Genomic DNA, 12,675 nt, shown 5'->3' with positions numbered 1-12,675 from the left:
GTATTCATTTAAAGCTACAGTAAGGTGTGTTATAGGTACTATAAAAAATAATAAATGCATCAAATCTGACGTGTTCATTTGAATATGTGTGTTCTTGTCTGGATAACAGCTGAAGATCTTTCTGCCTTGCATGTGTTTGGTGACAGATCATTTAGCCTAGTCATCCAGTCTTTCCTGGTTCAGGCTGTCAAACTCTTTGATAATGTCTGTGAAGGTTCTCAGTCATCCGGGTCATAATATTTCTAAGGTTAATCCAGAAGGGAACTGGACTTGGTTAGAGTTCACCTCTTATCCAAAAGGCTTCTTCAGTCCTAAACTGACCCGTGGATAGAGCGAGAAATATCAGCCTCTGTAGGCGCCTGCAGGTCCAGCTGCCTTTTGGATTAACAACTCTGATGATGTGTCATCCATACACTATATAAGATGTGGGTTTAGCCAATGTGATATCACCCATTGGTTTGTTCACACTGTTTTACATCCTCGACTTTTGCATCTCGGCCATCACCATCTTGTTTTGTGGAGCCTGAAGTGACCATATGTGGATCAGAGGATGGAGCTAAAAGGAACAAGGGCATGGTAAACACAAAGTAATCAGCTACCACGAGTGCTCGCTAAGTTAGCAAGGAGCAGCAGTAAACAGAATGTAATTACCAAAAAAGTGGAAAGCCGACAAGTTCACTGTTCTTGTAGCTGAGCCCTGAAGCATGCAGGTGGGCCACCGTTTACAAAGTGAACATCGTGCTCTATTAAAGATGACACTTATATACAGGCCATGATTTCACATTAAGGACAACGTAGAACGTGATAAGCTAATTCTTAGTAACCCACCTTTTGTTGAGCTTCAGTTTACTAACAGGTGGCCTGAAATCGTCCTGTAGAGTAAGCTGGCACAATCCTAAAGTCATGGTTCCATCAGTAGTTGGAGCGACCCTGGTTCTGACCATGATGCAGCCTGTTCACCTTTAGGTTGAAGTTCTTCTGCTATAGTGCAGCCCTCTTATTCAAACACGGCAGCTCTTCCTTAAACAAAGACGTTTTGGTTTCATTCATTCATATAATATTCTTCCAATAGACATCTGGTTCACTACTACTACTAAGTGGCGTGTAGTGGACTTCACCTTGTTGTAGCGCCACACACAGTGTTCTTGATCAGTCTTTGTCTGATGGTTGACTCATGAACTGACACATAAACGTTGATAGCCAAAGAGAGGCCTGTGGATCCTCAGAGGTTAGCCCGGGTTAAACGCCTTGCTCTCTTGGGCCGGTCCTTGTTGGAAGGCCGCTCCACTTTGATCGGTGCTTCTCATCAGCTTGGTCTGCGTCTCTTATCCAGCTGTGTGGACTGAAACAAGCTGACGTAGCTCTGTTTGATGTGAGTTTAACAGGGCCAACAGGGTCCGTTAGTTTGTGTGGGCACTGACCACTGCAGACCTGTGAGCTCCATATAAGCATACCTCTGTAACAGCTACCAATCCTACAGGTTGTGCGTAAGGTGAGATGTAATTATGTTGTGGTCTTACCCAGTGGAGTTGCAAGATGTCTCTTGATGAATAGTTGAGATCGGGTGTTGGAATCTGGTTCATCAGAGGTTAGAGGTTAGAGGTGAGGATAATGCCGCCTGATATCAGGGGACGGGCACCTTCGATCAAGGTGTGTTTTGTCCACCACAGATTCCACAGTGAAGTTCGGTTCTCCTTCCCTACAGTGTTTGTGATGCCTGAACAGGTCTCCAGTGTGTCCAGAGTAGAAACGACTTTGATGTCAAAGAGGTAGAAAAACTTCAACAGCGTGTTACTTTGACTGTCAGGTACTGATGAAGTTATGACTGCCTTTCCCTGTGACTGACAGGATATCCCATAGCTAGGCATATCTTGCACCGTGATCTGGGAGACCTTGACCCAAGACATTTCCACTGACTGACATGTTGAAGGGACTTCATGTGTTGACCTCCCCTGCCTGAGTGCCATGACTAACACTCATAGCAGCATACAGGTCCCTTGAAGTCTTTGCTCGTGTCTAGGCACAGCATCTCTGGATACGGACTTGCTTTTTGTTGGAGTCTTGTTCCATCCATTTTTCCAGCAAGCAGTGAGGTCGTCTAGATAAAGCTGGGAAGATGGCCACTAATGTAGCCCCCTCTAACTCCAGAAATACTTCTTCTAACTGTCGTAGTTTGTGGCTGATGCAGTAAGTAAGTACTGAGTTAGGTCAGCTAGGTCTGATGTCCACATCACACTTGTGAGGACCAAGCTCGGCATCTAAACCAGTCAGGACACACGACCATATATGGAAAAGGGTTGAACTCTGATTTAAGTTGAACATAGAGAGTGTGTCATTCTTTAGCAGATGATGAAAAAAGCCCTGCCTGGCTGAGTTTGCACAGTGAGGCACTTATGTATCTGTCATTGCCCTTCTCACATCGTGACCTCTAAAGGTGTCAGGTGGTAAAACAAGAGACGTCTGGAGGCTCGTACAGGAGTTCAGTTTGCCTCTGAATTGTAAAGAAAGGAACCAATAGTTGGATGTTTTAGTGAACAGACAGATACATCTAGTTTAACTGTTTTTGAGTGTTATGAGTGGTGTGATGATGTGACTGATGTTTTGTGTTGATGGAGCCCCCGGAGAGTTTCTTGCTGACTTTGTATCTGATCCCTGCAGTCTCCTGTGCTAAAGACCCAGACAATCACCATCTCAGACGTCACCAACTCCCTGAGAGAGAGTGTGATCTACAAGGAAGTCCCCTTAGTTCACACTGAGACCAAGACCATCACATACGAGTCAGCACAGGTGAGGGGAATTCAGTAACCTTTTAAAAACTAACATTTCACTTGTTAGCTAAAGATCCAAATTGTCTCTATTTGCATGGTGTGTCGAATGTTCTTAAGTGGTGCGAGCACACAAGGTGACCTATGTTCACGGTAGAGGACTGGCCCTGACTGAGGCCTGACTCCCTTCAAACCTGTGACTCCTCCCAGTCAGTGGAGATGGTCGTATATGAAGTCCAAAGACCCGATACATGCCGTGGCTCAGGAGGTCGAGCTGCTCATCCAGTAATCACTGGCCTGGGAACAGATAGTCCTGTCCACATGTTGAGGTGTCCTTGAGATGGACACTTAACTTGCAGTTGCTCTTATTGGTCAACGCGTTGCATGGAATCCTGTTGCCTTCAGTGTGTGAGTGAAAAGCAAACTGTAAAGCTCTTTGGAAAAAGCGCTCCATAAATGGCGAGCACCATTTTTGGATTAATATTGAGCCGGGGGCCTTTGGGTGTTCTGGGGGTCTGCGGCCCAGTGTCCCTGTTTCCCAGCTGGTAATCCAGCCTGATTACAAATGAACTGTTCAACACTAAAGCTGAAACAGAACCTGAGTTTTAATAAACACCAAACTGTACTTTGATACTTCACTGTGAGAGACAGGAGAAGGAGAGTAGGATCGTTTCCAGTTGTCTGACGTTGTAGTTACCAGTCTGATTAAAACGTTTCCCAAAGTCTCACAAAAACACAAATTCTGATTGATTTTGCTGAGATGGATTAACTTGAGCTTCCTGTCTAACGCTTCGAAGGTTTCTCTCCCCCAGCCGGTGGACACCCTGGCAGAGCGGGACTCAGGAGTGCTGCTGAGTGCCCAGACCATCACCTCCGAGACCATCAGCACCACCACCACCACCCAGATCACCAAGGTGAGTCCACTCCGCTAACAGCCCCACAGCCAGTCAATGCGATCAATACAGTAAATGACTACCTCGCTGTGATGGATCCCTCCTTTCAATCACTTGTGCCAGTGGTATTGAACCTTCCTGACGCACTCCTTAAGTACCTGAGGGGAGTGATTGAAAACCGCCCGCCTGTGTTTTCTTTCCTGTTATGATATCGTGTTTTTAATCTGAGCGTGGCCTCATAAACCTGATCCCTTTAACGCTGACACCGTCGCTGCCTCCTGGGGCTTTCTTTCTTTGATTTTTGAAAAACCTCACATCATTCAGCTGGTTGTTGTTGTTGTTGTTGTTGTTGTTGTTGTTGTTGTTGTTGTTGTTGTTGTAAAGACAAAAATGACTTTGAATCAATTTAACAAGGATTTCAGTTCTATTCTGTTGTTTTGAACAGAAACTAGCACAGGGACGTGGCAGCCACACGATCAGCACTTTAAGCTTTGTGTTCATCAACATCAGAGAGTTCTGGAGTCATGGTTGGTTCTTAAGGCCGTGGCAGAAGTCTCCACAGGGTGTAGTGTAGCTGAAGGGAGAGAAGTGATGATGAACAATGGAAAGTAAATCATGGAGGCGCTGACGGCGCACAAATATCTGATTGGTGCAATTTTCATAAAGAATGATTCCTAACAGTCCAACTAAAAAGGCAGGGCACCCCGTGATCTCTTGTTCTTGCTCTTGATTTGTCCACTTGGTAGCTTTGCACCAAAACTATGATGGACACGGTTTGTAACTCGCTGCTTTAGCCAGTTAGCTCTCACATGAAGCTAAACACAGATGCTGACCGTCGATCGGTACTTCTATTGACTGATTGTGCAACATATTTGCTGCTCGTGAGTCATTTCAGTGAAAGAGCTGTTGTTCAACTCCAAATGATCCGCTCACTTTCAGTGGTGGTTTTCTGCCAGGAGTGGCTCAGCACAGTGTCACTGCCGGCTCGTGTTCTGCAGGTGACATTGCAGACTCCTGCACAAGTGAAGCAGAGGAGATGTAGTGCGCACCAATGTACCTGATAGACCACTCATGTAGGCTACAGTGTCGGCTCCACACAGATGCAACGCACAGATGCAACGCACAAGAAGAGATCAGGTCAGCGGAAACATCCGACGTCTAAATCAGGCTGAAGTCTGACAGCTGAACCGACTACTAACTGCCTACCTGGTGAGTGCCTTGCTTTCCAACAGTAGGAACCACTCCAGGCCTCACCTGGACCCTGGTGAGCATGTTTGCTTCCTGCTTTGGCTCCATTTGGTTCAAAACTCAGCACAGAAGTAAGTTTGTTTCACATCACTGAGATGAACAGACTCAGTGGGTGTGAGCGCAGTCTCACTATCAGCACCATGGGCAGACTACCTCCCCGCGCCTGTCTGCCCTTTGACAGCGTGGAGGTCTTTGTTGGGCTAAATGAAGAGCATTACTAATCGTCCCTTACTGTTTGGATTTGTGCACACTGTCTGCTCCGATCTCCTGCTGCTCAGTCTACTGACAACCATCCTTAAATATAACTACACTGAAACAAGTCAGTCTACTTACTGAGACACATGAGAGCGACGTGTGTGTAAATGTAACGCAATAAGACGGGGCTTTACAAACGCACTTTATGCATGTCACACAAGTATGCAGCCTTGCAGCACACCTGGATTCACCTTCTGTCTAACCCCCGATCAGGCCGGGCCGCCCTGCTCAGGTGGACTCAGTTCTTATCCAGAGTTCTGTCAGAGCGCCGTGCAGAGTGTTCTTCAGCTCGTGTCGTGTCTCTGTTGCAGACGGTGAAAGGAGGAATCTCTGAGACTCGCATCGAGAAGAGAATCGTCATCACCGGAGACACTGAGATCGATCACGACAAGGTGAGGGATGTAAACAGTGGCAGACTGACTGAAGCTGTAATAATGTTGTTTTCCTCGCAGCTCTGCAGCAAACAGTCGCTGTGTGTCGGCTCATCTTTCACCACAGATGTACCTGACAGGTGGAGGTGGAACTATGTGAATGCTTAATGTCCCTCATGGAGCCTCTTTGTGTTCACACATCAAGTGAATGTGTTGTTTGTGAAAGTCTCTTTAATTAAACTCATTAATCATCCTGTTCTTAACGAGCTGCTGCTGTCTTCAGGCTTTGGCTCAGGCTATTAAAGAGGCGAAAGAGCAGCACCCAGACATGTCTGTTACCAAAGTGGTGGTGCACCAGGAGACGGAGATCAGCCCCGAGTAAGACCCACGGATACGACGGAAGGTGAGTGTCCTCCCCCCTCTCTGGCCCCTCACCCACCTTTACCACCATCACCATTCACTCTCTGCTCCCACTCAAACTCTGCACACGAATCAGTCACTGCACGTGCAGATAATGTGAGCAGAATATTCCCTGATGATAAAAGCACCGTGTGAAAAGGCCAAACGTCCAGACTGAGGAGAGGAACACATTATTCAGAACATTCACACAAGGATCCTCTGAAGCCAAACTCCCTGCTCCTCGGACCAGAAGGCCAAACACAGATGAACAACACGACCAACACCGAGCCAGCGTTGTGAGCAAAGACTGTTTATACATTTAAACGTCGTGTCTCCTCCTCCTCTCGTACAAAAATGAAGCCAATCTCTCCCCCGACGTCCCACCCGTTGTGTTCTGCCTCAAAGCCATTTGGGAAGTTTAAGATCGACGAGACTCTCAGACTGCACAAAGAACTTTTACCACTCTAAACCAGACTTCTGCTCTCAATGATATGTGAGGGATAAGAATATATGTCACTACATTTTGTAACAGTTGAATTCATCCTGAGCGTAAAGACTGATCAGACACGGACGGCACACACAGGTAACTAAAGGGAATGGAGGAGTGATTCTTGAGTGCTAACAGAACCAACCTGACCTGACTGTAGTCCATCAACAAATCACTTCTCACTTTGGCCCTCTGCTTTGCATCTTTCCAAACATCCTCGTCATCAGACGCGAGGCTCTGCAGGCAGCTCGATAACCTGCGGGGGCTCGATCCTCTTAAAGACCTGCCTTAAAGCTGCCCAGCTGAGGGTCCCGCTGTATTTACCGCCTGCAGTTTGTGCAGTAAATCAGTCTGTAGCTCTTCACCGGGTCGTCTTTGACCAGTCTGCAGCAGCATGTCTGCCCTGTGGTTCGGATGTGTCCGGTACAATCGTGTGTTTATCTGAGGCTGGATGCAGCGTCTTACTCAGAGAAAGCAGCAAAGCTCTGCGGGGCCACGTTCACTAATCCTGTTCACAGGATTTTCACACTTTGTGCCCCAAACACACCACATGTATTTATCACACAGGCGCAGCAGGATGGGGTCAAAGTGTGAGTGTTATATCTGCGAGCGTCTGCGAGGTGCATCGTTCTCCTCTTTGCATCCAATAACAGGAGACACGATAAGAGAGGACGAACAACGAAGTCACAGTAATATCACAAGGAGTCAGAGTAACAGCAGCCAAACAAGGCATCCACAGGTAGAGAAGTGTGCGTGCGTGCGTGCGTGCGTGCGTGCGTGCGTGCGTGCGTGCGTGCGTGCGTGCGTGCGTGTGTTTGAACATGAAACTGAGCTGCCCATGTGGTTTTCATTGTGCCGTGTTTACGTGATGTTCGAGGGCTGGAGTCTGGGGCTGTTTAGTCGTCTGACAGGGTGGTATGTAAACACAGCCGCCCCACCTCTGAGGCTGCCTGTGTGTGAGTGTTTGAGCCCTCAGTTCTGTCTGACAGGCTCGGAAGGCGTGACGATGAGAGAGGCTGACACAAACAGAGGTAGCAGAGGTAAGAAATGAACCCCCAGCTCTCCCGCCTGTTTTGGACGTTACACAGTTTTATTCATTAAATGAACAGTTACTATTAGTCACAATTAGCACACAGAGGGCTCAATGAGCTGCAGACCCGGCCACTAACATTCAATCCTTTAAGTGTCTGTGTTAAGAAACTTTTAGGTTATGATTAAAGAAGTGCACATTTAGCAGAACTGAAAGATGATTCTGAATCCAGCTGTGCTGCAGATATCTGGTCTGTGTTCTCCTGTTAGCAGAGCAGCAGGGACTCAGGTTGTTGTTAGCCTGTGAGACAGAGCTGAGGGCTTCAACAGGCACACTGACCGCTCTGTTTAACTGGCATGTTCAATCAGCTTCAATGTGTTTACATCCGAGTGAAGCCTGAGAAGTCTAACCACTACATCTTTAATGTTGCTTAAATTATAAAGTCCTTTTTACAAACGTCACACTGAACCGCCTCGGGCTGAACGAGGGCATTAAAATGTTTCACTGTTTCCCTCCGTAAACAGCAGCAGGCTCCGATTTATTTAAAGCTTTGATGTTGCAGAGGTGGATCTATTTTTACCCGTCATTACATCTGAATGTTTGCCCTCTATCAGCAGCTCAGACTACAGTTCAGCTCCAGACGGGGACGCTCAAGTTTCAAACTACAAGACACGATTCAAGAACGTGTCAGGACGTTTTTTATTCTTCTTCTTTATTGATTATTAATCCAAACGAGATTAAAATGAGTGTTATCTCACTTCTGCACTTTTAATGAAATCAGAAAACAAAGTTATCTGAGGACTCAGGTGTCGAGCGTACTCTTATATCATTTATAGAGACCATACATTAATCCACCACGAGCAACAAACACTTCTTGTATGCAAGGTACACACTACAAGATAATCCAGCTGGTTCTGGTTCTGGGTCTGGTTCTGGGTCTGGTTCTGGGTCTGGGTCTGGGTCTGGGTCTGGTTCTAAAGAGGATCTCCTGTGGCGTGAGGGGTGTTAAGAGTGATTTTACTTCCACCGAGCTGCTTGGAAGAACGTCGTGGATGCACCGATTTCAAATGGTAAATATTAAACATGTTCGATATTTACGATCTGATATCCTGCTGTGTGGGGGGGAACCCCGAGGACAGCCGAGCATGCAGTCTGTGGATCGTCACGTGGAACCAAACGATAGCCATCTGACCCTTCACTAAGCCCCTCCTTTAAAAGGCCACTGTCTAATCCTGCGTTAGCAACCGTAACTAGGCGCGGGAGGCCTGTCAAGCTTTCAGACAAGGAGAAATGCCGACAGTGTGCATATGGAATCTCCAACAGCAGATATCCTCAAAGTTTAGAGACTCCAGAGGAGAGATGCCGAACATTAAAGATTGTGGAAGACAGTGTGAGGGAAATTCTCCTCCTGAAGATAATTTGTGAAGAACAAGCAAACTCAATGTTATGAATCACGTCTCTTGACTTACATTTTACATGCAGCATGGAGAGAAGTACAGCAGTTCTCTGTCTTTCAGTCAGAGTGTTTAAGCTTGTATACAGTGTCAAAACCCAGTACCTCATCCAAAATGGTTCTCTAATCAGCCAACTTGCCCTCGTAAACAAGATAAGATAATAAAAGGTGGGGGTCCTAAAATAAATTGCCTTCCCATACAACTTTAAATTTAAACAAGTTAAACTTGAAGTTTAACTTCACGTAACCTTTCATCCTGCCGGAGTAGCCCAGGTTTCAGGTTAAACATGTCTGAACTCTGGTTTACGGCTCTTTGTCCGTCTGTGTGTATGAAACTGAAGCGTGGCTGTTAAATCCACTAACGATCCTCTCTCTCTTTTTCTCTGTCCACCTGTCGTCTCTCTGTCGACCCCCCCTCAGACCTGTCAGCTTCACCTGTCCCTCCTTTCTTGTATCTCCATCGCACCATCGTACCGCAGTACCCTCCCATCACACCCGACTGCACTGCCTCTACATGAGCCACCAGACCACATCAGAGGGAACCAGCTTCAACGTTGAACTTTGAACTTTAACCCTCAGGAGAAGGAGACGGACCCTACCAGTATTCCCCACAATCCCCTCTTGTTCCAGTTACTGCCAAAAGATCAACCGCTGGACTGACGACAAAAAGAGTTTTTTAAAGAGAAAAAGAAAATAAAGTACAGCATTTGTGGATTTATTCCTCTCCTCTTTGTCTGGAGATTTTAAAGAAATTTTCAAGGGCATTTGGTCTTTTAATCTTGAGATTCCTGGTACTTTATTTTTCTACAGCTTTTCTTACCATCAGAATTGGTTACCAATAACTTGGAGGTCAAGTGTTTTTTAACAGAGTTTCAAACAGCAAAGGGATTGTGGGTGATTTTTCGTGGCATCGTACACATCGGGACTCGAGGATCCCTCTGAAATTCTAGTGTGAGTTTGGTGTCATTTCTTGTACAGTAAATATTTTATTTTCCCTCTCAATGTGAAAAAATATTTTTTCAATTTATGTATAAAAAAGATTAATTTTATCGAACCTTCACCTTCCTCACAGTTTGACTTTGTCGTGAGATTTTCCATCTTTCGGTTGTTTTAGTTGTTCTCGTTGTCGTCGTCGTGCTTGTGTTAACAGATCGGGGTTTGAAGAAGGAGACAGCGTCTACCGAACCCATCCTTTCTTTATTTATTCCCTCCTTCTTTTGTGTGTTTTAGATCAGCGCAGTTCTTTGTAACATCAGGAGTTTGTACTGAGAGCACTAAGCATGACATCTACAGTATTTCTGCATATGTTTCACGTTTCTGCTTCTTTATCGGTGGGCAGTGTGTACGTGTTCAGAGAGAGGTTCAGTTTACATCCACTCAACTGTTATTTAAAAATGTGTACAATAAAGAGAAGAGCGCGGGGTGACTGTTACCTCTTAAACTGTAAAACCTCCATCAGAGCCTTCACATTCATGCTTAGGCACGCAAGGCAAAACTCTAATTATTGCTTCACATAAAGTTTATCTGGTCTCATTCATTTCACCGGTTAATGACAGCCAACATGTGTATCAGGACAATGTAGTCTCATACAAATGGTTTGTATCTGCTCTGTTCAGGTCTTCAGTGGAATAAGAGAGTTAAACTTAAACTGTAGTAATTAGGATAATATCACTATCACATTAGAAATGAAGACTTCAGTGTGGAATGGCAGAGGCTCTACTGTTTTAAATGGGGAATAAAAGAGGACCCAGAATAGGACCTTGCGGGACACCTGTGTGTAAGATCTAAGTTAATACATAATTTTTATGGACTTTTTATCTGAACATAAAAGGGATTTGGATTTTATCTGTTTAATATATGAATGAACATATGAATCACATAGACCCTGATTGTCTTTAAACTATTACTTGTGCTTTATGACTATACAAAAGTCTAGTGAATCACGAGCACAGTTTATCCAGCTAATGTAAAAGATTTTCCAAAAGTGTATCAGGACAATGTAGCCTCAGTTTGTAAATGTTCAAAAAAACAGTAATGCATAATTTTCTATGCATATTCCTTCATTTTGCAACACGTTTTCAAGCTATTTCTGACATGTTTTCTCATTCAAGATCTTCCAATACCACAATCACAGTCCGTCTTAGGCATCTTTTTTTTTTATCAGAAGACACATCAACACGAGAACTAACTGTATAACAGAATAACAGCGTACATAAAATCCAAAAACAACATAGACAAACAAATTTGATTTAAAAATCTAATATTTTAAGAACGTATTTAAGTCTTCAAATGGAATTAGAGGTTAAATTCAATTATAATAATTAATCTAAAACCATCTTCATAGAAATGTAGATTTCAGTGTGCATTGTCAGAGATTGTATTGTTTTAAATGGGGAATAATAGAGGACCTAGAATAGAACCTTGTGGGACACCTGTATGCTTGATTTGGAAAAATGTGAAACTTCTGCTTTAGATCGTCCTAAAAAGTTTTTATCTGAACATAAAAAGGGATTTGGATTGTATCTGTTTAATATAAGTGGTGTGTAGTCTCAAATGCTTTCACTGGATCAAAAACAAGTGAAATGTTAATGATTTTCCAGATCATTGACAGCAAAATGTATTTGTGTATGAAGCAGATTTACCATGATTATCTTCAAACTATTACTTTAATCACTAATACTTAACCCTGGTCAGTCTAAAAAAATAGGAAAAATACAGTAAATATAAGGAGGTAAAGTTACTCTGGCATTTGTACACACTGCCCTTCAGACAGTTTATATTTTGTCGATTTTCAAACTGAAAGCTTTTTTAGAATCAGATTTTCTGTACAGTCGTCCCAACATGTTGTAGTTCTTTCACTGTGCTGTCGTCCCTTCTTTCGTTGGAAACGAGCAGAAGTTCTTTCTTTATTGTGAACCCTCACTTTACCACCACAGGAAGACGTGTAATAAAACAACACCATGCACAGAATAAACACGAATGTAGACATTGTATTTTATCTGTTCTGTGTCTGTTCTCATTTTTGACTGATCTCATTTTCTGTTATTCTAATACTTTATTAAACAGCATCATCTAGTGTTCTCAGAAAAGAGACAGAAATGAGTAAAAGTTCCTTTTTGCACACAAATTGCATCTACATCTAGTTTGACACAACAGGTCGTGTTCAGCACTTCCTCTAGGAGCAGACATGATCTAAATTCAACACAACTTGACTAACGTATTGGTTCTAAAATAAGACGAGTTTTTCCGTATAGAAGAGACGATAGATAGATCAAATAAAATACAATATTATGGAAATGGCAAAATGCCTTTCTCGATGGAGACAAAAGGAGACTTCCATTAATCAGAGAACAGACAGTACCATAATGGTCCGAATATGAGACGTGTTTTCCCCTGACATACATCTGTAAAAGTCTTATCATCTTATATTCAGGGTCTAGACTTTTAAAGGCCAATAAACGTTCACACAACAGTAGACGGCGCCACTTCATGACTGAGGCCAGCCGTCACTCACAACTACAGAGCCAGGGGGATGAAAGATGGAGAGACACGGTGATCGTCCGGAACAAATGGCTCAGAAGTCGGCCAAGTTAACCGACAACTGAGGCGGAGTTATGTCAAATGAAAGATAATGGTTATCAATGCAGCAGAGTCATCTAACAACTGTCAAGCAGCCAAGAAGTGTGGTGTCACAGAGTGTAAAGTCAGAAGATGGAAAGCCCAAAAACAGTCTTAGCTAACAGATGCTAACAAAGAAAATCATATCTTTATTTC

General features: G+C 44.1%; 1 protein-coding gene across 7 annotated transcripts in view; it reads left to right on the top strand.

Annotated features, from left to right (window-relative positions):
• Positions 1 to 11,899, top strand: part of epb41a (erythrocyte membrane protein band 4.1a) — a 68,578-nt gene extending 56,679 nt beyond the window's left edge. For 5 of the 7 annotated variants that reach the window (XM_069681751.1, XM_069681749.1, XM_069681746.1 and 2 more), the window contains 5 exons: positions 2,659 to 2,787; positions 3,563 to 3,679; positions 5,473 to 5,553; positions 5,816 to 5,935; positions 9,322 to 11,899. In XM_069681751.1, coding sequence (XP_069537852.1) covers positions 2,659 to 2,787; positions 3,563 to 3,679; positions 5,473 to 5,553; positions 5,816 to 5,914 — 426 coding nt within the window. In that variant the 3' untranslated portion in view covers positions 5,915 to 5,935; positions 9,322 to 11,899. The remainder of the gene's footprint in view (positions 1 to 2,658; positions 2,788 to 3,562; positions 3,680 to 5,472; positions 5,554 to 5,815; positions 5,936 to 9,321) is intronic. The other 2 variants (XM_069681745.1, XM_069681750.1) reach the window with 2 other exon arrangements.
• The last annotated feature ends 776 nt before the right edge of the window (positions 11,900 to 12,675 follow it).

The sequence above is a fragment of the Semicossyphus pulcher genome, unplaced genomic scaffold (genome assembly GCF_022749685.1).
Source record: "Semicossyphus pulcher isolate SPU_LCO1_2020_fin unplaced genomic scaffold, fSemPul1.0.p SCAF_5, whole genome shotgun sequence".
In the NCBI taxonomy this organism is placed as follows: Eukaryota; Metazoa; Chordata; class Actinopteri; order Labriformes; family Labridae; genus Semicossyphus; species Semicossyphus pulcher.
The sequence above is the reverse complement of the archived record's forward strand: the minus strand, read 5'-3'. Positions and strand labels throughout refer to the sequence as shown.